The 26,979-nt window shown below is 37.8% G+C and overlaps 1 protein-coding gene across 1 annotated transcript in view; it reads right to left on the bottom strand.

The window, feature by feature from the left end:
• Positions 1–460: 460 nt before the first annotated feature.
• SENP1 (SUMO specific peptidase 1) overlaps positions 461–26,979 on the bottom strand; it is a 57,659-nt gene continuing 31,140 nt past the window's right edge. The window contains exons 9-18 of the mRNA XM_044679268.1: positions 24,831–24,885; positions 23,600–23,638; positions 22,740–22,824; positions 22,106–22,261; positions 20,091–20,222; positions 8,771–8,974; positions 7,315–7,394; positions 4,520–4,604; positions 3,851–3,946; positions 461–953 (exon numbers count right to left, since the gene is read on the bottom strand). Coding sequence (XP_044535203.1) covers positions 891–953; positions 3,851–3,946; positions 4,520–4,604; positions 7,315–7,394; positions 8,771–8,974; positions 20,091–20,222; positions 22,106–22,261; positions 22,740–22,824; positions 23,600–23,638; positions 24,831–24,885 — 995 coding nt within the window. The 3' untranslated portion in view covers positions 461–890. The remainder of the gene's footprint in view (positions 954–3,850; positions 3,947–4,519; positions 4,605–7,314; positions 7,395–8,770; positions 8,975–20,090; positions 20,223–22,105; positions 22,262–22,739; positions 22,825–23,599; positions 23,639–24,830; positions 24,886–26,979) is intronic.

Genomic DNA, 26,979 nt, shown 5'->3' with positions numbered 1-26,979 from the left:
CTCTGTGGTTAGAAATATATTTAAACTAACTTGCCACAGATTGGACTGGACCTACATTCATTTAATGCTGGAATTTTATGTTAAAGACTGAGGTCCTTTTTCTTGCCAGAAATGGGAGCCAGTAAAAATGGGGCTTTGTTGCTTCTCCAATCTGCTTCCTGTGTGGTTCTCCCTAACCCACAAACTCCCATCATAGGTAAAACTCCACATTCAGGGAAAGGGTTTTTGGGGGCTCCAGGACCTGTACATTGCTCTTCAGTATGAAGGACTGGAAAGGAACAGGAGGAGATGAGAGATGATAAAATCAAAATTTTACAAAGAAGTCAGCTTCCATTTGGAGACATTGAACAGGAAGAGTGGTCCATGCATTTTAAAAACACATTCTTGTCCATGAACATTGACAGCTGTGTATGGGTAAGCACGGATGCACACATACCCTTACCTCCCAATACAACCAAACACTAGTAGTACATCTGAAACAAGGATCATTTCCAAGCCTATTCAGGTCTTGAGGAAATTGGCAGGGCCCATTCTGATAACAAGGACTGGGTATGGATGGAGCCCTTTTAAAAGAAGATGGCAGAATTTGAGAAGGGGAAAACAGTCTCTTCAGTTTGAGAAAGTCCCTTACTCTCTCTCTTCACAGCACCAAAGTTACGTTGCAAAAATAGTTTTGAGATACAAAAGGAAAGGCAGGTGTGCTTGTGAATGCATCTTGCCAGGGTCTGGTCCAGGATGGAAGTTCTTTTGGGGTAAAACGAACAAACAAACGAACAAATAAACAACAAACAAACAAAACAACAAGGTGGGAGCAGTTGTTCCCAAGGTCTCTTGGAAACAGCCCAGAGTTGGTCCCCCACAAGGTCAGTGACTGATGGCCATGGTGGCTCTCAAAGAAGCTTCCGGTGAAGAATCTCCCAGACCATCCGCTTCCGGAAGTATGGCATGTGTTGCTGGGGAAGACAAAGAAATATGCTGAAGGAGGTTTCCCCTTGGCCCTTAGATGACATTAGTGTCATTCAAGAACACATCCATTCCAGCCCTATTCTTCTTGCTTCTTCCCACCTGATTCACCAAGATATTCACTGGTAATGAAACAGTCCCTAATTTTACTTAAAATTGTATATTTTTAACTGTCCTTAGGAGATTTCACTCCAGCTTTCTCCCAACATTCCACCTGAAATGATTCTGTAGCTCTCTCACTGATGCAAGGTGAGTCCAAAGTATTTGAAAAGTAACAGATTTCAATTCCCTCATCCTGAGCTTTGGCTCCATGATGTATCACACTTCAAAAGTTTCCATAGCTTCTCTCTTAGAATCCCGACTCTGCTTGTTCAGCCTAACTTCAATCCTAGGTGACCACTAATATCCACTTTCTGTTTATACTCTTCAGCTGGCCAAATATCACTGGAGGAAGCCACAAATCAAACTGATTTCACCTACTATATATTACTGTGAATCACCTTGTATAAGCCCTGGTAGCTGCTAATCCTTCTACTGTCTTCTTGCTGGCTTCTGTCTCAGCAACAGCTGTTCCAAATCTCTTATATAACTACAAGTCCAAATCATAGATGGCAGCTTCCGCTCCACCGAGATCATGATCACTGGGGAGGAACTCTAAACTCCATATAAACCTTTTCACCCAACATTATATACACTTTCCTACTCAGTATTTGCTAAACTCAATTACTTCCTATTCCAGAGGAAGATGTATCCTTACTGCTTGCTAAGGTTAGTTGTGTCCTCTTGAATCCCTCCCTTCCCATCTCCTCTAAGACCTTGCTCTAATCATTATCCTCTCCTCTCTCACCCATCCTCAATCTTTTTCACTGGGTCTTTCCTATTGGCCTACAAACATGTTCAGGTGTCCCCAATCCTAAAAAAAAAAAAAAAAAAAAAAAAAAAAAAAGCCTTGCTTGGAGTATTCTATCAGTCCAGCCACCTATGAGTCCATCTCCTTCTGGAATAAGTGGCCAACACTCAATGCTTTGATGCCTCCTCACCACCCTCTCTCCTCCACCACTAGCAATTTTGCTTCCCCCTAAACTGAATCACTTTTTCAAATTCCACCAATTATGCTTCAATGGCCCATTCTGCTGCATTTTTGACACTGCTGACAAACTTGGCAAAGTCCTGGGGCTCCCCTCTCTAGCCAGTCTTCCACCTCCTCATCAGTTCTTCTTTTCTTGTACTCCTACTGCCTCTCTCTCAGCATTCAGATTCATTCCCTTGGCATCCATTCTAAACAGATGACTTTGAAACACTTGTCCCAAACCTGAACCTCTGTTCTGACCTTCACTCCAAAGGCCAGAAGGACATCTCTAATAGATGTATTATGTATATAAACACCATCTCAAATGTAACATATCCAAAATGAAGTTTATCATCTTTTCCCATAAACTTGATACTTCTTTTGACTTTATCATTTCTGTAGAAGTCTTCCAGGTTCAAAATTTTATCTCCCTTACTTTTTGGCTTTTAAATTAAAATTTCTTTTAAAATCATTATTCTCTTAACTTCTTATGTCCTATTACTTACAAAGTTCTAACTTTCCAAAATTTCCCTCCCATCAATTTTTCTCTACTACCATATTAATATAAGACCTCATTATTATCCACCTTGACTATTGCAAATAGTTTCTACTTCTAACCTCTCCTCCTTCCAATCCTTCTGTCATCTTGCTGGCCAGGTCTGGTAATGTCATTTCCTTGGTCAAAAATCTTCATGTTTTCCTACTACAAACTGAGTAAAAGTTCAGATCACTTTGTCTGGCAATGAAGTCCTTCCATAATGGAAAGGAACTCTACCTCTCCAAGCTTATCCCACATTATTTCACTCCAAGTCTTTTTTTAAGCCCTGGCCAAACCGGACTATTTGCTGTCCCCCAAATACTCCTTTGGCTTTTCTAGCTTCTGTGCTTTTGCCCAAACTGCTTCCTATATCCTTCCTCTTCCTCATCATCTGCTAAAATCATTCTTTGAAACTCAACTCAAATACTACCCCTTTTATGAAGTGACTTCCCTAACCCTGATCTCTCTAATCTGTAATATTCACACACTGCTCAGGCAGGCCTCAAATAACTCTTCATAACACTGTGCCTAAGGGCTCTTATCTTCTGCTTATTCTTCTTAAGCCTAGATTCATATTTTTTCTATGTCTTTTCCAAAATTTCCTGGTTCTCATTTCTTTTGCATAACACACTAAGGAACTTATTATTTGAAGTTTTCTGATTCAACAACGTGAGATTAGGTTTCTGATAATGTGTCACAATTGTCCCTAGGGCCATTCGGAGGCCATGGAAAACAGAAAATCCTTTTAAAATGCTATGTTTAAAATAAGAGGAAGAGTCCAATGAGTTAACTGGGGTTCCAAAGGTTGAAGTAAAGTTTCCCCCCCCAATCTATGGCAAAACCTCAAGTAAAACCAAATCTTGTTGCTTTGATTTTTTTTTTAATTTTTGGGTGGGAAGAGAAAAGGTTCTGATTAAGTCTGAAGTTCCTAGTTAGCAACAGGAATTGTGATCCCTTAATGGAATAACTTGAGTTTACTTTGTGCAATTCATCCATTTCATGTTATCTAGAATGATTAGTGACTACTACGTTCAAAATTTGAAAGTATGTTAAAGGTCATACCAATTGGGTTGGGGGGAGAGGGAGAGAGAGAGAGAGAGAGAGAGAGAGAGAGAGAGAGAGAGAGGGAGAGAGAGAGAGAGAGAGAGAGAGAGAGAGAGAGAGGGAGAGTAAGTGTGTGTGTGTGTGTGTGTGTGTGTGTGTGTGTGTGTGTGTTTGGGGCAGCCCAATATAAGAAAGAAGGTGTTCAGACCTCCTTCCTCATGGCCATACTCACTCACCTGTGTGAAATTGATTGGTCTGTCTTTGGTAATGCAATCAGCGTATTTACAGGCAAACATCCCACAGTCACTCCCATTCATTTGCTGGGGAATTTCCTGAAAGAACAACAGACACTCATTCCTCTACTACTGGATTTTAACTGGACCTCAAAAAGTGCATTTCCTCAACCCCCCCCCTTTTTTTTTTTTATAATTTTTTTTTTAAACCCTTAACTTTCTGTGCATTGGCTCCTTGGTGGAAGAGTGGTAAGGGTGGGCAATGGGGGTCAAGTGACTTGCCCAGGGTCACACAGCTGGGAAGTGTCTGAGGTCAGATTTGAACCTAGGACCTCCCATCTCTAGGCCTGGCTCTCAATCCACTGAGCTACCCAGCTGCCCCTCCTCAACCCCTTTTAATCATCATTTAATTTGGAGCCAGATCAGGCCACCTGATCCTGGGACCCAAGGAGATCTAAGCTGGGGTGAAGTCCTCAAGAACTCTCCTAACTGCTCTGACCTTTGTGGTGATGATCTTAGCAAAGGAGGCAGGGAGTTTGGAGTCCCAGTACTTGAAGGAAGAACTGCTAAGGCTGAGACCAAGAACAGAGAGGAAGATCTGGTGGGAAATTAAATTAGTGGGCCCAGTCCCAAGATTTCTAGGACACAACAATGGAACAGAAAGAAACATACCTGACTTTTCTTGCTGAAGAGAAGCCAGCCATTGGTATCAAATTCTTTCCTTTTCTTGTCAAGGCTCTCCTGCTTTAGGTACTGCCTACAAAGAACAATTAAAATGAGAGATTTGGGCTAAATGATTTCCTTCCAGCTTCAAAATTTAATGATTTAAATATGAGCTACAGAAAAGTCTAATCATAGCTCTCTATTTTCCAAACAGTTCTACTGTTAAGAGCCTATGTTCTCAGAAAAAATAAATCATGCTCTTTCTGAATCAGAGTTTGGGGTGCTGAGTGGAACCTAAGAATTGCTATGTTTTTCTCCGGGGATCCTGGGGTCACAGCTTGTTTTTCAAATCACACAAAATGCCTGAGAATCAAATTCATATCTTCTATGTGATAAAAGATAGAAAAGAATCAAATGTGATCTCTTCCCCTCTCTCATCAGTATTCAAGAATAAATTTCTACTTTTTTTCATTAATTTAGTTCTATTGAATTCAGGGGATATGTGATAGGAACTACGTTTCTAAACATGTCTTTGTGTCAATGTGTCAAAGTGTCAATGACGATGATTAGGACTGCTTTGAACACTATTACTAAATGCGATTATCTTGTGAAAGAAAAGAACTCTGAAGTCCAACTCACCCTGATCTACAGGGTGATGAGAACAAAGTTATAATATGAAGGCAAGAACCCTAAACTGTTATTTAGATTTAAAAAACTAAAGAACACTGAATCTAGATGCTGATGTTCCCTCAAATACTCCAAACTTCTCATTCTTAACCTACTCAGCCTCCATGACCTGTTGCTCCACTCCACCTTAAGAGATAGTCACTCTTGGTCTTGCCATCACTCCCAACTGTGTCACTTTTGTGACCAAGAACTATGAAATACCTTTATTTGAATCATAAGCTGATCTCTATATAACTCACTTCTTTCAAACTTATTTTTTGTTCTCCCTGTGGCCTCCAATCCTTCTACTCCTCAGGATTCTCTCTGGCCCTGCACTGGTTTCACTTTTCTCCTTCCTAGTCTTAATCCTTTAGTTAACCAGTTCAATACTATACTTTCTTCAACTTTTAAATCCCTTGCTCCCCTGCCTTGTCACTGATTATGCTTTACAAACTCCAAACCTCGCTGGTTCAGTAGATAGAGAGCCAGACCTAAGGAGAGGAGGCCCTGGGTTTAAATCTGGCCTCAGATACTTCCTGGCTGTGTGACCCTGTTCAAGTCACTTAATCCCAATTGCCTAATCCTTACTGTTCCTCTACCTTGGGCCTCATATTTAGTATTGATTCTAAGACTGAAGATAAGGGTCTAAAAACAAACCTAGGATCACTTTCACAATCCCACCTTTCACAATCTGCTGAACAGAAATCATACAACAATGTTAATTAGGTTCTGCTACTAATTTGTAATTGGATCCTATCTCATTTACCATAGTAGTTTTCTAAACTCTCCTCAAATTCCCACACTAATCCCTCTACGCACCTTTAAAAGGAGTGTTGCTTAATGCCATTCTTCACTGAGAAAATTGAGGCCATTTGTCATGAGCTCCCTCTTTTCCATCCTTCATTCTCTCCAAACTCCTTCATTTCCAATGGAAAGGTTGCCTTTCTCTCCAGAAAGGCCAGCCTTCTACATTATCCTTCTGTTTTCTGTAGCAAATTACCCACCTTCCCCTCTATCTTCCTTTTATTCTTTTACGGATCTACTCATTCCTTATCTGCTGCATGAAAACATACCTAAGTCCTCTATCTTTAAGAAACTCTCTTTCTCTCTCTTTTTTTTTAAACCCTTACCTTCTGTCTTAGAATCAATACTGTGTATTGGTTCCAAGGCAAAAGACTGGTAAGGGGTAGGCAATGGAGGTTAAGTGATATGTCCAGGATCACACAGCTAGGAAGTGTCTGAGGCCAGATTTGAGCCTAGGACCTCCCTCTCTAGGCCTGGCTCTCAACTTAAGAAACTCTTAATAGAGCCTAACATCTTCTCAAGCTATCATCCTTCTTCACAACCAAACTCCTACAAAAAGCTGTCTATATTTTTTTCCCTATGCCTATCCACTTTAGGTAATTCACCTTCTTAATTCTCCAATGTCACCCCTACACCCTCCAAATTATTTTACCTATTTTGTATAGACCTAGGTATGAATTTGCCTCCCCTGACTAGACTGAAACTCCTTGAGGGCAGGAACAATTTCACTTTTGTCTTTGTATTCTTAGCACCTAGCAGAGTGTCTGGAGCATAGAAGATGTTTAATAAATGCTCTTTCTCATATAATAAAATAGAAGCTCCAAGATCATTTCTTTTTTAGTAGTTCTAATTTGGCACAATGAAATAGTTATTTCCTGGTGTCTCCCTATCCAGTTGAATTTTTAATATTATTATTACATTTTACTTACATATAAATGTTTTTCGGGAAGGGGATTGGTAATTTCATTGGCACAGGGAATTCTCAATGAAGACTCTCTACCAGGTACCACAGGGCATCTGCTCTGCAATCTAGCTTAAGGAGTTGCCTGGAATGTTGAGTTTAAATGACTTTCCCACAATCATAGAGCCAACAGGTATCTGAGGTAGAACTTGAACCCATATCTTCCTGACTGATGCTAGCTCTCATCCAAAATGCTACTGTACATATTATATACTTATAAATGTAAATTTATTTTGCATTCATACAATGCCCCAGTTTTTGATGAAAAATAGATCTGGATTACCACATTCATTCTCATAATAAGTCTAGAGTTGGAAAATAACACACATACAACCTGATATTTAATTATCTGTGTTCACAGCTCCCTACTTACAGCAAGATCCTGCAGGCTTCACTGTTTATTCCACCCATTGAATCATAATAGGTGATATACTTCTTTCTGAAGTCTATTACCTAAGAGTAAGAAAAGACTGTGTTTACAAAGTGAACAAAATAGCCGTTCTGAACTTGCCCTCCTCCCCAGGAACTTTGTGGGTCATCAGCTGAGCTTCTATTATTCATGTCAGAGTGATAGAAAGGCATAGAGAGTCCAATGTGAAGCGTTGGCAGCTGTTAGTCTCATGAGCTGATCTATAATTCTCTATGAAACTCAACTTTTCCAATTGCAAAATGTGGATCAAAGAGAAAAAAAGCAACCTGAGAAAAGCATCTCTGGAATTGCTCTGATAAATGTGATAGTAATATCTCATGACTGTGTTCCAGTAACTAATGGTGATACCTCGCATTCAGCACAGTGCTTAGCACATAGTAGGTGTGTGTTTAATAAATGTTTATTGATTGATACTAGTCTTGTTCTTTTGTTACAGAAATCCTCTTTGGCCTTTTAATAATTACTCTTCTACTGCCACCATGATACCTTCCCTGATGCTTCCTACATCAAGAATATTTCTATCCTCAGAGTTCATAGCATCTTGTCCCCCCCTTAAGCACTTACCACACTGTATCTTATATTATGATTATGTGTGTAGATGTTTTCTTTTCCTTACTAGATTTGAAGTTCCATGAGAGCAGGGAATATATTATTTATCTTTGTATTGCATACTCTATGTGGTGAATAACTTTTTCTTTTCTTTTTTTTTTCTTTTTTTTTTTTTTTTTTTTAAACCCTTGTACTTCGGTGTATTGTCTCATAGGTGGAAGATTGGCAAGGGTGGGCAATGGGGGTCAAGTGACTTGCCCAGGGTCACACAGCTGGGAAGTGGCTGAGGCCGGGTTTGAACCTAGGACCTCCTGTCTCTAGGCCTGACTCTCACTCCACTGAGCTACCCAGCTGCCCCCATAACTTTTTAAAAAGTAAATAAATCAACAGTGAATTATGAAAGGCTTTAACTTTCCAACTTAAAAAAAATAAATTTGAACAACTTTGCAAATGTACTGAACTAATTATGATTAGTCATATCTATTATGATGACTAGTCACATAAATCATTAAATCAGCAGACTTACAAGGTGAGTTATGGTCAAAGATTCAGGTAGGAAATAAGAGTTACTGATCCTCTGAGTTGGTATAGTCCTCCTGGGATGTCTTCTTGATTCTTTGTTTACCTGCAATTCCCCTAGATGCCCTCTTCCCCTTTGTTTTTAATCCTCACCAAAGAAAATTCTAGTTTTCTTCCAAGTTGTCTAGTGTCACCCAACCCTGACAGGAAAGCCTTCCTTCTCTCCGATCCTTAACCTACTCCTAAACATCATCCTAATTTTTTCTTGGTCAAGTGAAGATGAAAAAGATGAAGAAGATGAATTCTTTTAAAATTCATCAAAGGTTCTCACCGCTAAACACCAGTGTACTCCCAGATGAATAGGTACCAAAAGAATGTCCACAGAGAATACATCCACTTTCTTTGTCCATCGTTTCACTGCCTGATACCCAGCCGTTTTTAATTTGGTGAAAAAAAAGGTATTAAATGCATGAACACTTGGCATTCCCTTTTCTTTACTTCGCTCCATTATCATATTCATATAGAAATTAATGATCTGGGGAAGAAAAAGAGTTTGTAGAAATGTATTAATTTTAAACAGTTATGCTATATATAGAAAAAGCTACTAACAATTGTAGAACACTTCCCCAATCAATTCAGTCTCAATACCAATGAGAAACTTGGTAGAGAAGCAAAAAGAAATGTGCATGTGGATTAATCAGGAACATTAAGTTAACTTAATCAAAGGGGATTGTGCTGGCAATTAAAACAAATCTTCAATATGTCTTAAGCTCGCACTTAAAAAAAAAAAAGTTCCTAATGGGGCCAAGATCAAAGGTTTAATTTTGACCAAAGACAAACTCTGCTCCATGACTATACTCCTCAGTTTAGTCAACCACCTTATAAAACTTCATAAGGAGAATTAGGTGAAAGTGTAGATGTCCTAGTGTAAATCCATTACCAATACTGAAAAAACAATTCAAAGCACATGATGATATTAGTGTCAACTTGATATAGGAAAGCTAAAACATGACATAGAAATCATTTCTACCTCAAGTTTAAAATGAAAATGTTCGCACATAACTAAGGGCTACTCGAAATCTCCACTGACCCTTCTTAGTTATTAACTCTCTCCATTTTTTTTTGATCCTATTCATGCCCCCAATATTAAGTTGGGGTGGAAGGGATAGGAAAGCTCTGTGGGGAAGATAAATGACTCCTCCAATGAAGGAAGCAATGTTCTCCTCTTGGTGAACACATATCCCACTATTCCCTATGAATCCAGAACTCCCTGCTACAGAAGCCTTAAGGTGATAGCGTGGAAGGCTGCTGTGTGCTGCTTATGGCCAGCTGAGGCCAGGCCAGTGTCTGCCAACAGCCAAGGAATGAATGGGCTGCCTGACCCACAGCCTGGAAATATGACTAAGAAAACAGGGACATTTTTCAGAATGCTTTTTGGGGAATGGGAAAACACCCCCACCCTTTGACAAATATTTACACACCAGGATGCCAAAGCAGTGAGCTACTGCCCTTTAAGCCAACAGTAGGCGACTATACACTGGAGCAAGCAGCAAGGAACACTGCCAGGAACACACTGGAACATGGTCTAGAGAAAAGCAATACAGTTGCAGATGGCTGGGCAGTAGCAAACCGCAATGGTGGGTGGGTGGTGTAGAGAAACTGGGCTGGGCAAGGACACCATACTGCCCACAGACCTAAGAAAGACTGTGCAGTGGTGGGACCAGAAGGCCCCAAGGCTACGAGGCTGTGTAATGCCCAACAGATTTTTAGTAGTAATTCAATAATTTAAATGGGCTAAATCTCCCTTAGATTTTGTATAGAATCTGAATTTTCATTATCTAGCCCTGGAGGGTGATGCTACAAGTCTCTTCTCTATTCCTAATGAAAGAATTACTGATAGCACCTGTCCAACAAAATACAGAAAATACCATGTTGCACCAAGAGACTAAATCTCAATATTTTCTTTTATAAGTGACATTAATAAAGTAGCTAGAATCCAAATACTTAGGTTACATGACAAGATAAAGTAAGTGAATAATGATTGTTTACAAAATGGTAGAAGAAAATATTAGAAAACTGAAGTGACAAGGTACCCCAAAAGCAACAATGTTATCCTTTCGTTTTAGAAGATAATTGAAAATACAAGCCTTGTTATTACAAAATATTGTGGGGGAGTTCTTCTTGAAGGTATCAGTTTTCTTCAGGGTAATAGTTAGAAATACTTAATGCCTGATGTATAAGTGGGGACTGGGGGTGGAGGGGGTTGGAGGTTGGGTTGTGCAAATAAAGGCTAATGTTGGATCATCTCCTAGCAAACCCACACGGACTGTAAGGTTACTGTTCCCTGTTGAAATATCAGTAAGATTCTCTGTGGTACGTCTTGTTTTTGTAGATAGTTATGGCTGTCCTCTGGGTAATATAGTTTTTTGGTTTTGTTTTGATTTTTTGGTAATAGTTTTGACAAAGGCAGAGACAACCAAAAACATTCACTGCCAACTATTTGATAACAATTTGGGAAAACTAAAAAGTTAGTAGAATTTAAGTTCAGACCAACATTTTATACCATATTACAAAATAAACTCAAAATATATACATGATCTGAATAATAAAACTCATATGAAAAAATTAGAAAAGCAGATAGGTACTCTTCATCTATAATGGGACAAAAAAGTTTAGAATCTGAAAAATTTAGAAGCTAACAAAAAAAAATGAGTAGTGATAAAGGAAAAATAGCATTTTCAGAACCTTAACGAAATTATAAAATGCCAATACTATTTGATACTGGTTTTAAAAATGGAACAGCAAATCAGTGGAACAGACTAGATAAGCAAGAATCAAATACAATCAAACAATTAAGCAGGCTTCAATAAACTGAAGGTCATAAACTACTTGGGGAATGACATCCTATTTGACAAATTCTGACAAAACAGAAAAACAGTTTCACCAGAAAAAAAATATTTAGATCAATATTTTATAACATATAAGCTCCAAATATACTCAAATTAGATAAAAAAAAAGTCACACCATTTAAAAAAAATTGCAGAAAAAGCTATAATTCTAAAATTATGGCTAATGGGACAATTCTTAACCGAACAAGGGATAAAGACAATCATAAAATTGTGGGGGAAATGAAAAAATGCGGGAATCAAAGAAAAGTGAGTATTAGATCAACTCCTGCCAAACCCATCAGAAAACAAAATAAACAATTATTAGAATGGTCTTGGAAAGAGTGTCAACAAAATAATGGAAATTGAATGCTGTGAAATTAGTCACTAAGCTTAGTTCCAAAGAAAAGATAGAAGAGTATACCTGTTTCCCTTCTTTGAGAGATTGGGGACTATGGGTATAGAACACATTATATTTAATGTTGGACTCAAAGTATAGGTTAGTTTCATTGAACTTTTTTTTCCCTTCTTTTTCATAATTTATCATAGGGGATGTTTGTTATAAGTGGACCTTAGGAGAGGGAGAGGAGTAGGGATATACTGGGAAATGTAGATGAAGTAAAAATGAAAGCTATCAATGAAAAAAACCTTATAAATAAATATTCTTGGTATAACTATGAGGAAGGAGGTATTATTGTCTAGATCAGTGGTTCCCAAACTTTTTTGGCCTACTGCCCCCTTTCCAGAAAAAATATTACTTAGCGCCCCCTGGAAATTATGAAACTATTTATTGAATTCAGAATAGAATGAAATACAAAAAAAGTGTGGCCATCACTGCTCCACTGGATCACTGCAGCACCCACCAGGGGGCGGTAGCGCCCAGTTTGGGAATCACTGGTCTAGATGGTTAGTGTGAGGCACACAAATATCATATACCACATACCCATACCTTTCTTTCCTTTAAAGAAAGACCTCAGGAAACCTATGGAATTGGACCTGTGCGCTTGCTATTCTTTGTTTGAGAGGGTGGACATTAGAGCTAAAGTCTGAGAAAACTAGAGTACTGCACTCTTCCATGATGCAATGCTGTTTATATAAGGTGTCTTTAAGATGCCCTTATCCATGAATTTAGTTATGCTTTCTACCAACAAGTTTTCTCCATTTCAAAGGCAGTCCACATTTTACTACCTCTTTTGTAGACACTTAGGAGAAAGCTTGGTGGCCTCTATTCAGGTTACCAAATGACATTTGAGTTAAAAACAGAATCCCAAGGCCTTTTCCCAACTCACAACATATCTCCCACTTATGCAAAGTAGGGAAGAACATCCTCATTGATCTGTTCTTTGGAGCTAGGCTTTCATAGCAGTAAGTTTCAAGGGGTACTTTTGGGCTGTAATTCTTCCTTCCATTTACATTATTGTAGTTCATTGTGTATATCATTTCCCTAGATTTGCTTAATTTATATTGTATCAATTCATATGAGTTTTCCCATGCTTCTCTATTCTTCCTAGTAATCATTTTTTACAACACAGTAATTATATTCATGTACCATAATTTGCTTAGCCATTCCCTAACTGATGGGCATTTTTTTGGTTACCAATTCTTTATGCCAGTGATGGGCAAACTTTTTAAAGAGGAGCCAAAGGAAAGGAAATGCTCATCTGCAGTCTGTTTCTAAGGCAACTCTTTTGAAGTTTCATTGTACTGTATCTTACTCATTGTATTCCTCAGATTAGGAATAATGTCACACAGCTGGATAGAACATTTCAGGGGGCCACATCTGGCACTCGGGCCATAGTTTGCCCATCACTGCTTTATGTTATTAAAAAAAAGTACTATATTTTGGCAAAAAAGCCAAACTCTCAATACTTTACAATTTTATACATATATAAGCAGATATTCACAATAACATTAATGACCATTATCATTTATATCCTTCTTGCCTTGCAGAATTTGGTTAACTTTGTATTTTCTTATATTCTCATATATTTGGAAGCAAAATATTTTTATATCATTATAAGCCATTTACCATCCTCTTCAATTTTTATTTTCTCTGCTCTCTTCCATTATGAATGAATGAAAAAGCATTTCTTAAGAATTAAACATGGTGCTAAGTGCTGGGGATATAAAAACAAAACCAAAGATAGTCAGTTTTGTATCTGTAATATAAGGTAAACTCCTGAAGACTGTCCTGCTCTCAATAAATTTACATTCTAATAGAGAGAAACAATTCATATAGAAGAGTATCCAGAAGTAATACTGATATCAATTGATATTGATTTCATGGGGGCAGTTGGGTAGCTCAGTGGATTGAGAGCCAGACCTAGAGATGGGAGGTCCTAGGTTCAAATCTGGCCTCAGACACTTCCCAGCTGTGTGACCCTGGGCAAGTCACTTGACCCCCATTGCCTACCCTTACCACTCTCCTGCCTTGGAGCCAATACACAGTATTAAACTTCAAGACAGAAGGTAAGGGTTTAAAAAAAATAATATTGATTTCATTATAGTTCAAGAATTACAAAGGATATGGGTGATAGGCATGTGGAAGCTGCATAAACTTGTTGGCAAGGCAATTGAGAGATGGAGGGAGCATGGCAGTAAAGTATGACTGAAAGAGCCAGTCTGATAAAATGGGCCAGATAGGAGGCATTCACTAATAATACCAATATGAGGCATTTACTAAATTCACTTGTGACCCCAGGACAGGAGGTTGGGAGCTAGTAAGGTTGTTTTCCAATGTCACACAGCTAGGAAGTGTCTGGGGTCAGATTTGAACCCAGGACCTCCTGTCTCTAGGCCTGGCTCACTGAGCTACCCAGCTACCCCTCCCCTCAAAAATAATTTTTTTTTCTTAAGCTCTGGGTAGCCTTTTATTACTAAGAAAAAGGAGAAATAGATCTTCCAGATCTTATCTGTAGATTTTAATTTTTATTCGTCCTTTCTGATTTTCAACTTTAATTTATTTCTGTCATTCACAAAGTCAAAAGTACCACAGATTCAGAGTTGGGGTTTTGGACATAATCAAACCCATACTCTTGCCCACCCTCCCAAGAGGAAAATGATAGCAAAAGTCAAGCTCACCCAAGCTGGGATGTAAAATAAGGTCTAACTCTAAATCAGTTTTGCTTTGCAAAAAGCTATTTGTTTTGTCTAGTAATAATAGTAAAACAGAAGCTGATAGTTATAGAAAACTTGAAGATTTACAATGCTATTTACATGTATCATTCCCTTAACATTCCTGGAGAAATAGAAACTATGATTATTATTATATTTATTTTATACTTTAGGGAACTGAGGCTAGGAGGTTAAGTAATTTGCCCAGTTACACAACAAAATAATGTCTCAACTCAGATAGGACTTGAACCCAGGTGTTCTTGACTGGCACTTCAGCCACAAGTCAACCTAGCTTCTTCCATTCCATTCCAATAAAATATACCAAAGTATAAGGAACATACAGCACAGAGGGGTCAGGAGAATTCTCTATACCATCTTGATGTGCATAGTTGCCATACTATAAGGTTGAACTATCATATCTACTGTTCTGCTATAGTCTCAAAGGCTTTCAATATTAGGCCTCTAATTATTCTGAGATTACTCACTAATTCATGGTTCCCTTTGGGAGCCATTAAGAAGTCATTCAGGGGGGCATCTGGGTAGCTCAATGGATTGAGAGTAAGGCCTAGAGATGGGAGGTCCTGGATTCAAATCTGGCCTCAGACACTTCCCAGCTGAGTGACCCTGGGCAAGTCACTTAACCTCCATTGCCTAACTCTGACCACTCTTCTGCCTTAGAACCAATACACGGTATTGATTCTAAGATGGAAGGTAGGGGTTTAAAAAAAAAAAAGAAGAAGAAGTCATTCAGGAAAGATTAGCATTTGGGCCACATGTAGTTAAGATCTACCTCAGGAACACCACAGCAAAAATCTCTTTATTCCCTAAGAAATTGTAGTGGTGAGCCCACAGCAAGAAATCAACAAGCACCAGACTGATGATTCTCTGAATTGCCTGGCTTCTCTTTTCTCTTTATGAGCCCTTGGAAATTGCTTCTCCCCAACTCCCCAAAGAAATAAAACTCCCAAGATTTTTCCATCAGAGTTCACCCTATATGAAAAACCTTTGCTTAGTGTTGTACAGGTTATTTTCCTTCTTGATTTCCTTTGTTTTTTTTTTTTTAAATAAGAATTTTTTGAAAATATTTTGATGCCTTTGTCCTAGCACATTAATTTCTCAATATATCTTCCCCCTCTACTGCTGAGCTAACCATCCCATACAACAAAGATTAGAAAAGAAAAGCAGTTCATTAAACTGAACATATCCACCATAGCTGACTATATATGCAATATCCCACATCTGCTATGAGAGGAGGGAGGTGTACTTTCTCAACTCTAATCAGGGGTCACACTTGGTCATTAGAATTACATAGTAAAGTTTGGGACTTCTTGTTCTTTGCAGGTCTGTTGTTGTAGTCCAGTAGACTGTTTCTCTTGGTCATGCTTATTTCACTCTACATCAATTCAACATCAATTCATCTAAGTCTTTTAGTGCTCTGAATTCTTCATTTTCTTCTGAGCAATACATTCTATTAATATACACCACAAAAAATATTATGAACATTTTATTTAGTCTCTGATTTTGGTGCTAAGTGTTTTGTTCAAAAGATACAGACTTTCCAATGGTCTAATTTCAGCTCTTCTGACAGTGTATCAGTGTGCCTGTCTTCCTGTTCTTTTAACTTTGACTATTTCCATCTTGTCATTTTTTTGCTAATTTGCTGGTTAAGAGGCCTTGGGGTTGTTGGAATCTGTACTTCTCTTATCATTACTAGGCTCGATTTCCTCAGAACCACTTAAGTTTGACTCGTTGCCCCTTGAGGAATTGAATTACTCCCCTGCATGGTGTCCACTGCCAAACTGCCGATCCTACAATTCTGAGCAGTTCCAGACACTACAGAGAAATCAGGCAGTCAGGATCCTACAACTGCTAGAGCTCATGTGACCTTGGATAAATGGGGACAATTCCTCTATAGCTGGTGAAGTTGAGAGCTGTGATCACTGACTTATTAAATAGATGAGATCCGCAGAGCAGATATTGTCTGTCCAGTAAGTGAAGGTCTACAATGGTTGACATCTGCTGTGTGGGACTAGCTACAATCTTCCCAATCTATTCTGCTTATGAGATAGACTTTTCCCCACAGTCTCCTCTCCTTGTTTGGGGAAAGTAAAAAAGTGCAGTATTCAAAACTTCCAATGCTTTCTTGTTCTGACTCATCTTGGCAAACATTGGTGATTATTATTTCAGATCTATAAATTAGAAGCAGAAAAGATAATGCACCCAGTTGCCACCCAAAAAAAAGGCAGCAGAAGATGGCCAACAGATGTTAGGTGAGAAAGAGGAATTCTTTAACGATTCTGGCTTTACTGGTTGAAATGAAATGGCCATGAGTACACTGGGCTCTGCATTTGCCTGGTTAAAGATGTTTTTCCCCTTAAGTGCCTGAGTGACTTCTATCACTTTCTTAACATGGATGATGTTTCATACACCCTCTCTTGGGTACTCTACCCTGTATATAGAGGTGCAGAGTGTCCAGTCTGCTCTAGGACAAAGACCATTGGAAGCCAGGAACTGCTCATATTCTTGCTTTGCTCTTTGATCATCAGCAGTGGCTGCTCCTCTTTTAAAGGGAGTCACCACAAGATGGAGTAAGCCAATGGTTTTTTGCACAAATGAAGCAAAAAAGAGAGTATTGATTTCCACTCTTGATTTAATGAATGACTTTTGGCATAACAATTTCTCAGGTGCAAAATTTGCATTTCTGTGAGTTCTACACAACATCCTTCTCCTTTCTGGGTCTGTTTTCCCATCTGTAAATGGGGAGAATAATACCATTCAGCCACCTCTTCTGATGGAGACCTATAAATCACTGAACAGCACATTTTTTAAAAAAGTTATGAATTCTGTTAATAGAAACAGCTATTTAAAAGGAGGAGAGAGACAGAAAATTTCAGAAGGAAATAAGATCATAATTTAGAAATGATGAATTTTGAGTGGGTAAAGGAATTCTAGGTGATAACGGCTATTCCTTCTTACAATGTCTACTGTACAGGAATGAGACATGTGGCTCTGTGATAACAGCCTCCATGAGAGGACTTTATCTTGAGTATTTGTGCCTATCTTCAAGGCTGACATTACTATGAAAACTACTCAGAAGACAGGTGTTCTCTCCAGTGCAAAAGAGCTCCAAACTCTTCCACATAACTATGGAAATGTGTGTTGTCCCAGGCAGATGAGCTGGGAGCAAACTAGGTTACTTACCTTCTCCCTCTAAGTGCTAACCAGCTTTCCATTCTCCTCCACCAAACAATGTCCTGCCACAAGTTTCACTGACCCCTTTCCCATGGGCATGAAGAACCAGACCTCTCAAGAATATAAGGAAGTAAAAAAATTCTGATCAATACTTCTTCAGTAAGGGCTTTCATTGAGAAAGCAACAAGCAAGAACTGAATTCATGTGCCCCTTGGAAGACTCTTTCCAAGAATGACCCCCAAAACTACAATCCTTGGTCCTAAAAGCCAGTTTACTCAAATACTAATAAGGAAGGAGAAAACAAAAAATAAAATGAAGTCATAGATTAGTGTCTTCAAGCCAGTTTTCAGATTAATGAGGCAGATGATTGTTTTTTGTTTATCTTCCCTAATGTCAGGTAAATTAAAAAAAAATAAATTATTGATATCTTTTGGTCTTCTTATCTACATTTCCCAATGTATCTTCCCTCTTGCTCCCAGAGAGCCATCTTTTATAACAGCAGTGCTTAATATGTGGTCTGGGGACCCATGGGGATCTCAAGACTCTTTTAGGGGGTCCATGAGGTCAAGGGGATACATGACTATTATATTAATACAAAGATGTCTTAATTTTAGATACAGTAGATATTGAGAGGTATAACCCACATAAACAAAAGGTCTTAGAGGGGGAATCCTCAATAGTTGTAAAGATTGTGAAGAGGTCCTGTGACCAAAAAATTTGAGAATTGCTGTTTTATAACAAAGAATAAAAGAGGAAAAAGTTGGAAATTATATGTAATGTTCCACACCCTCAGTCCCTTGCATTTCTGGAAGAATTAGGGAAAAGTCAGGCTTATTTTTTTTTTTTGAGGCTGCTGCTACTTAGCTCAAAGTTCTAATGCTACTATGCAGATTCCAGATAAATATCTCCTGAGGCAGGAGAATATCAGACTTCTTTACTCTTCTCTGAATCAAAGCACCACAATGAAATAGGGACAAGCCACTGAAATGCACATTTTTCAAACTAGCCTGATTGATACAATCCAGATGGTGCCCAAAGTGGTAGACAAAGGATAACAATCAAAGCTCCAGGACTCTACTGCCCATAGACAAGATTCAAATTCAAGAATCTGATGCTTATTTGAAGGTACCTAAAAGAGCAGGATCTGGGCATCTACAAGTCAGTGGTAAAAAACTCTAAAAACATTTAACTGGTATGGCATTCCCCACTTGGACTAAGTCTTGATTCAGATACTCAGGCTTGGAGGTACTCTGACCCTAATCCTCCAAGTAAACTTAAGAACTGTCTAATCAGGAACAGATGTCCAACACAGCTACTTCTTTGGCTTTGAAACAATCTTCTCCAAACAAGACAGACCCCTAGTTGCTTTCAGTAAGACATAAAAAATGAGCCTGGGAGGTATGCTAATTCACCTGAAGTACTGAGCTCTAAGTGAGAAAATACCTAGACAAATGTTAACAACATGAACCAATGGGCCAATTTCAAAAGAATTTTATAATGTCTTTTAGACTGGACATCAACCATTAGGTGACAGATACAGTCTGAGAGTCCTGTCACCAGACACATCCAATTTTAACTGGTCACAAATCCCTAAACAGATTCACGGGGCTATCTTTGCTAGATTGTTTCCTCTTGTCATATAGTCACATCAGGAAAGCTGAGACACAGTGGGGCTTGGGGCAGGGCAAGACACAGTCTCTACTGTACATCTCTGATCCCTAGAATGCTCAACAACTGATGTCTACCAAGGTCTTGTTCAAATGTCTAACTTGAAAGTAACTATATGGCAAAGTCGATTCTGACCTGGTGTGAAAGTGAGAAGAGTTTCTCCAGGTCAAAATTCTGAGTTAAAGTGGCAAGTGTGGGCCTTTCCCTTATAGATTTTTGCTCTTATCCCTAACTTCTAGTACTCTACTTAGCTTCCTTCTGAAACAAATGAGAGGAAACAAAAACCAGGAAATAGAAGCTGATTAATATGGAAAAGTGGAAGTTCTCCTTATAAAATAGAAATACCTAATGACAATGTTTCATAGGATACTGGCTTAAACCAGAAGTTTTAGAAAACTGATCAGTCAGGTACTGGTACAACTACAGGCAGAAAGATTTGAATGAGATCAAATTCAGCTTCAGGCACTTACTAAATGTATGACTAGGCAAATCATTTAGCTTCTGTCTGCCTCCATTTCCTCATTTATAAAATGGGGATAAAATTACCTATCTCTCAGAGTTGTGAGAATTAAAAGAGATAATATTTATAAATTGCTTTGCACAGTGTTTAGCACATATAAATATTATATTATATATATTCAGGCACTTAGAAACTAAGTTTGTTCTTCCTCCCAAGCTCTGCCACTACAGAGGGAAAAACAGGTTTATAATTCTATTTCTTGAGTTTATTGCTCTTTCACTTACATATCACTTGGCCAAAAGGGTCTAACGTTGAAACAAATGAGAAATTACCTCATCATTGAGCCAGTTCAAGTTGTTGAGAGTCTGAATGTCCTTTCGGGTAATAGTCAGACGGAATGCTTCGCTGAGAATCTCATCTTGGTTGCCATTACGGAACACATTCTTTATCTCTTTCTCCATTTCCTAAAGAACCAAAGGGTGTTACCAATCAAAGGAATGTCATTTTTTGCAGTCAGGAACTAATTTCCACTGATTGATCTCCCTTCAACCAGGCTACAATTTCCACCGAGATGCAAAGGAATATTTTCCCCATCCTCTTTACCACCTACATTTTGGCTCCTGTGCCTTTCCAGCAGTGGCTGCATCTTTTCCCCCTTCTGCCTTCACTTAATCCTTTTCTTTTACTCTTGTGATCCAGTAACTAGGGCCTCTTTCCTGTTCTTCAAACAAGATATTCCCACTATCTTCCAACTCGGCATTTTCTTTGGTTGTCCCCCCTGCCTGGAATGTTTCCACTCATCTCTACTCCTAAAACCTACCTTCTATAGGAAGTCTTTTCCAACTGTCCCTTAATTCTGGTGCCTGCCCTTTATTGATTATTCAGTATTTATCCAACATAGAGCTTGTTTGTTCGTAGCTGTTTGCATGCTGTCTCCCCCATTAACTGTGTGCTTCTTCACAACAGAGACTATTATCTATTGCCATTTTTTTTATCTCCAGCATCTAACACATAGCAGGTATGTAATGTTAATTGACTTTTACATGAGGGTCACACACTAAATGTTTCACATTATTTCTGGACCTGAGATAGCTTTCCAAGTCTCTAGCCCAATTTTGCTTTAAAATATTCAGTCTTCATCAAGTCTGCTTACTTTTACTGTAGTCCAAAATATTTTCAATAAGATAATATTTTTGCCTGGAGCAAGGTCTGAGAAAGGTAACCTTTTTTTAGACTTTATTTCCTAAGAGACCTATTTTTTTCTGATAAAAAATATAATATGTTAGATGTATACTTAGCTTGTTACTGACAAAGTTTGTAAAGAAGTATACAGATTAGTAGCTCACTAAAACATGCAAAGACTTCGAATGGATTTTTTGAAACCAAAGTATTAAATACACATAAGATATTAAAAACACTGGCAGAACTGGGAACAAAGTAAAAGGACATTAATTGGAAATGCCTAAATGGACAGTGGCACAGAGCTATAAGAAACAATGAGTATGGAGAATTCAGAGAAGCACAGAAAGTCATAGAGGATCTGATATAAAGTGAAATAAGAACCAGGGAAGCAGTACACACAAAGACTAACTACAACAATGCAAATGGGAAGAAAAATCCCCAAAGAAACTGAATGTTGTATGACTTTAATGATGTTTGGTCATAGAGAAGAGAGGAGAAAATGTACCTTCCATCTTTTTGAACAGAACAGTAGACTATGGAAGTAGACAGGTCATTTTTATGGGACCGATTTCCCTCGCTTCTTTTTTATATCTATTTTAAGGGATGGCTCTTTGGGAGGGGAAGGCACAGAGTAGGCCTTATGGTTAAAAAGGAAGGATGTTCAAATGACCATCTCATGCTGCTAAAAGAAGCACATTTCTGAGATCTAGAATGCTCAATAATTGATATCTGTTCAGCCTCTATTCAAATGTTTCATTTGAAGGTACATTGCAAAGCCAATTTTGAACAAGAGTAAAAATAAGAAGAGATTCCCCGGGTTAAAATTCTAAGTTAAAGTTAATTTGGAAGCTAGTGTGATATAAAAATAAAAGATATTAATAAAAGTGCATTTTAAAAAAAGTGTTTTAAAATAAGCTACATGAACTTTTTTTAAGTGTGATAGTAGAAAAAGATGCTAACATTTATAAAGGATGTTTTAATGAAGTTATAGTTAATTCTCAACATTCTCTAATGTAAAGTCAAACTTTGTAGCAACATTTTATAGTGAAAATGAAATACTACAAGTTCTATTCTTTTGCTCTCTGAAATAGGTTCCAGTTTTTCCAATGTAGCAAAAAAACATGATATATCTGCTTGTTCATCAATCTTCTTTGGAACAATTCACCTCAGTGATTTCAGGAAATTCCTCTTCACTATCAGTTACTTTGCTAGGCTCCTTTTCTTCTTCTGGGGTGATTGTGACAGGGATCTCTTTTTCAAGAGGCACTCGAAGATGCAGGTCTATTGAATCAGCTACCAAATGCTCTTTTTCCTGCAGTCTCTGAAAGAAAGACCTTCAGAATCAGGGAGTGATGTGGTCACTGCACTTAGGCCTGCTACACCTGAGTAGTACAAGCTAGATAGAGAAAGAAAAACTATTGTACTTTGCGTTCTCTCAGCCTGCAGAATATTTGATGGACTTCATATATAATGCACAATCTAAACTGTTGCGACAGATTTTATCCCAAACCCAGATGTTCCCTACCAACTTTAAATCCTTACCTTCTTGTCTTAGAATCAATACTAGGTATTGGTTCCAAGGCAGAGAAGAGGTAAGGACTATGCAATGTGGGTTAAGTGACTTGTCCAGCATCACACAAGTATGAAGTGTTTGAGGCCATATTTGAACCCAGGACTTCCCATCTCTAGGCCTGGCTTCCTATCCACTTAGCCACCTCACCACCCCCAGATGCCCTTTTATAAAAAGTCTGAGTTTGGCTGGGCTCTTAGTGGTTCATGGGTTTGTTTTACCGCTTTACCTGATTTTGGAACTGTAATGCCAGAGCTTTCTGCTCTTCAATTTTGCGTAATCTCTCCCGTGCGCGAGAATCATAAACACTGGTTCTAGGAATCAGAAAAAATAAGATGCAAACAGTGGTATCTCTTTAGCACTTAACATATTTCAGGTGCACACTAACTAAGAGTGAAATATAAATTATAAACATTTACATATAATTCTTCAACTGTAAAAAAATCACTGAAATAGATACTCTGAGATCCTCTCCAATTCTTTATCTATGATCCTAGATACTCAGCGATGAAAAGTAAAAAAGATGGTTTAAAATGTTTTCCTCTGTAGTCTCATTAGTTTTCAACACAATTTGTATTTGTGGAAAAAATCTGAGTGTATATGGTATGATATAGTCTTTCTTTCTTTCCCCAAAGTGACCAAACAGAATGGGAAGGGACAGCAAGGGACACTAGCAAAAGCGGGAAGGCTTGTAGCAGGTTCTTTAAGAACCCATTTGGCACTACTGTTTTGGAAACTGAGTGCTAAAGAGTCTAGCAGTTTTGCCAGTGTGCTCTGGATCTCTGAAATGTTAGTATATTATATTTATCAATGTGAAAAGTAAAAGAACATTACTTTCCATTTCTAAATAGTGACTAACACTGAAACTGAAAGCCAATTGAATTTGGCTTTAACTATAATTTTATATTGAACAAAACTAAATACTTTAAATGCTTTAATTCCAGTAGAATGTTAAATAAATTGACAGTGCAATTGAATAATTTTTATGTCTAACCAGATAACTGGCTCTCTAACTAAATAAAAAAAGGAAAAAACCCAAATTGGACAGAAAAAAAAAAAAGGAAAATATTACCAAAACAAGTAACTTACAATTCCTTGATCCACAGTTCTGCCTGGAAGAAGGAAGGACTAGAGAAAAGAAAAGAAAATATGACAAATGAACAGCAGGTTTATGGGAAAGTAGAAATAGTTTAAGTAACCAAGAATTTAAAACTTAACTAAGTATAACTAAATGGAAGTAAAATAAAAGACTAAAGTTAAATCAAAAGAAATAATTATAATTGGGGAGAAAGGTGATAGGCAGCATGTAATAGTGGTTAGAGAGCAAGCCTTGGAAACAGGAAGTCTTGGGTTCAAGTCTTGTTCCCAACACATATTTTGTGACTTTGGGTGGATCACCTAACCTCTTGGTGCTTACTAGGTAACTCTCTAAAATTCTAGGTCACTGAGATAGTACTGATCTTCATTGGTCAAGAAAGCTCCTTAACAGTAAAGCCCACAACACCAATGAAATCAAGTCTTTTTTTAAAAAATGCTGTAATTGGGCACCAAAGGAAAACAGACATATGGAGTAAACTGTACACATATTAATAAAATCAAGAGACAAAGGCCAAGGTTTGGCAAAGAAATAAAAGTTAGCACTATCCCATGGGGCCATAGGAAAGGCCAATATAATATGAGAAAGCATATCCCACTCCAAGATAAATAAATTGGACTGAAACTATTACTCTCTTCCCAACATAGTTCAAAGTAAATGAGTTTTTCACCATTTCCTAAAAATATAATATTAGTTAAATGTATTTACATTTTCTTAAAAAGTTATACACACATGGACTCTTGAAAGCCTATCTGACTCTCCTAGGAAGAAGGAAGGAACATATTGAGAAATAAAGGTGTAAAAACAAAAATATAACAATACAAAATTTTAGTAAAATTAAAAGGACAAGATGAATTAAAATTTACCTAACTTAATCACAGATATTTACTGAGGCTCCATATATATCCAAAATAACACAGTAAATTCAGAAACCGGGTAGCAACGTAGCTCCATCTCTACTGAAGGGAAGGCTAACCTTACCTCACTATCTCCCTCCTTCAGAGAACAAAGACTTAGTATAGAGCCACATGTATTTTTCAATTGTGTTAAAAATGAATCTCCTAGTTGTCCAAAATTAGTCTAACAATTAGCAGAAAATCCTGTCTTATACACCTTATGCCCTTGCTACAACCAAGGGAGTCTTCTTTGGACAGGGATTCCTATTGGCTTGCTCTTCAAACTTGTGCTAATGAGGGCAAGAATATGAATCTTTCCAAAGTTTACCTGTGAGTGGGAGCTCTGGAATCTTTCACCTTGAGTAAAATGACAGAATCTGATCCTAGACAAAAACAAAGAGTGCTCAATTAATAAGAATTAATAATTACTAATATGATTATTAGTAATAACCAATGTAGCACTTTGCTAGTTGCAAGTTCCCATACTTGGCTATATTCCAGTTCCACAAAAACATCACAGCTAGATGAAACACTGATGAGTTAGAAGGGCTAATGAATTCACAAAGTGAAGAGAGCCAGATCCAATGCCAGAAAATATTAAACTTCAGCTGAAAAATCCTGCGGCATAAATTGTCAGGATGAAACACAGTAATATCAGTTTGCCCTTTCACAATTTTTCCTTTGTTTCCCTCTTCCTACTAATATGGCATAGGAGGTTTAGATTTATTTCATGGGCATGGATAACGTAGTAAGGGAAACAGCATTAAGAAGCAAATTTTGAAATACACATCTCTTCCACAAGATGAGAAAAGCAGGGATGTTCCCTTTCCCCATTGTTATTTAACATGGTACTATAATTCTAGTGATAGCAATAAGAGGAAAAAGTTAAAAGCATAAACACTGGTTAAAAAAAAAAAAGAAAGAAGTGTATACCCACTAGCTAAAGACATGTTTTATTGAAAAAGCTCTAGAGACTAAACAAAGAAATTGAGACAATTCAGTAAAGGAATAACATAAGGAATAAATACACAGGGGTTAGCTAGGTGCCTCAGTGGATAGATAGCGAGACCTGGAGTCCAGAGAGCCTGAGTTTAAATCTGGTCTTGGACATTTCCTAGCTGTATGAACCTGGGCAAGTCATTTAACCTCATTTACCTAGCCCTTACCTCTATTGCCTTGGAATTGAAACCTAGTATCAATTCTAAGACAAAAGGTAAAGCTTTTTTTTTTTTTAAAAGAAAGAATAAATGCACATATAAAACCTCAGCATCTCCAGAGAGAGAAACCAAAACAATTCTAAGGCTTCATCTCACACCCAGTAAATTGATAAAGACAACAAAAAATGAAAATAGTGTTGAAAAGACTGAAGATGTAAACTGGGCTTATGATAAGAAAATCACTAACATATGCATACCATTAACCCAAAGATTCTACTATTAGGAATATACTGCAAGAAAAAGACAGAAAGAAAGGTCCTATATTTAATAAAATACAATTTCTTTAAAAAGCATTGCTTTCGTGGTAGCAAAAAACTGGAGACAAAGTAGATACTCAATGACTAAGAAATGGATAAACAACTTGTACAAAAATATTTATAGCCACGCACTTTGCGGTGGCAAAAAACTGGAAGATATGGGAATGCTCTTCAATTGGGGAATAGCTGAACAAATTGTGGTATCTGTTGGTGATGGAATACTATTGTGCTGAAAGGAATAATGAACTGGAGGAATTCCATGTGAACTGGAAAGACCTCCAGGAAAGTGAAAGGAGCAGAACCAGGAGAACATTGTACACAGGATGATACACTGTGGTACAATCAAATGTAATGGACTTCTCTACTAGTAGCAGTGCAATGATCCAGGACAATTCTGAGGGACTTATGAGAAAGAACAATATCCATATACAGAGAAAAAACTGTGGGAGCAGAAACGCAGAAGAAAAACAACTGCTTGATCACATAGTGTGATGGAGATATGATTGAGGATGGTAGACTCTAAATAATCACCCTAGTGCAATTATCAATAATATGGAAATAAGTCTTGATCAATGACACATGTAAAACTCAGTAAAACCCAGGAATTGCTTGTTGGCTATGGGAGGGGGGTTAGAGGAGAGGAGAGAAAGAACATGAATTATGTAACCATGGAAAAATACCCTAAATTAATTAATTAGTTGATTGAACTTTTTAAGAAATGGATAAACAAACTGTGGTTAATACTACTGTGCCATAAGAAATAATGAATATGAAGACCTCATAGGAGCACAAAAAAAAAAAAGTATATAAAAAAAAGTAGAAAGAGCAGTGGTACAGTGGATAAAGTACTGGGCCTAGAGGCAGAAAAATGTCTTCCTGAGTTCAAATTTGGCCTCAGACACTAACTGAGACCTTGGGCAAGTCACGTAACCTTGTTTGCCTCAGTTTCCTGATCAGCAAAATAAGCTGGAGAGGGAAGTGACAAACCACTCCAGTATCTTTG

The sequence above is a fragment of the Gracilinanus agilis genome, chromosome 5 (assembly GCF_016433145.1).
Source record: "Gracilinanus agilis isolate LMUSP501 chromosome 5, AgileGrace, whole genome shotgun sequence".
Taxonomy (NCBI): Eukaryota; Metazoa; Chordata; class Mammalia; order Didelphimorphia; family Didelphidae; genus Gracilinanus; species Gracilinanus agilis.
This window is presented reverse-complemented; position numbering and strand designations above follow the sequence as displayed.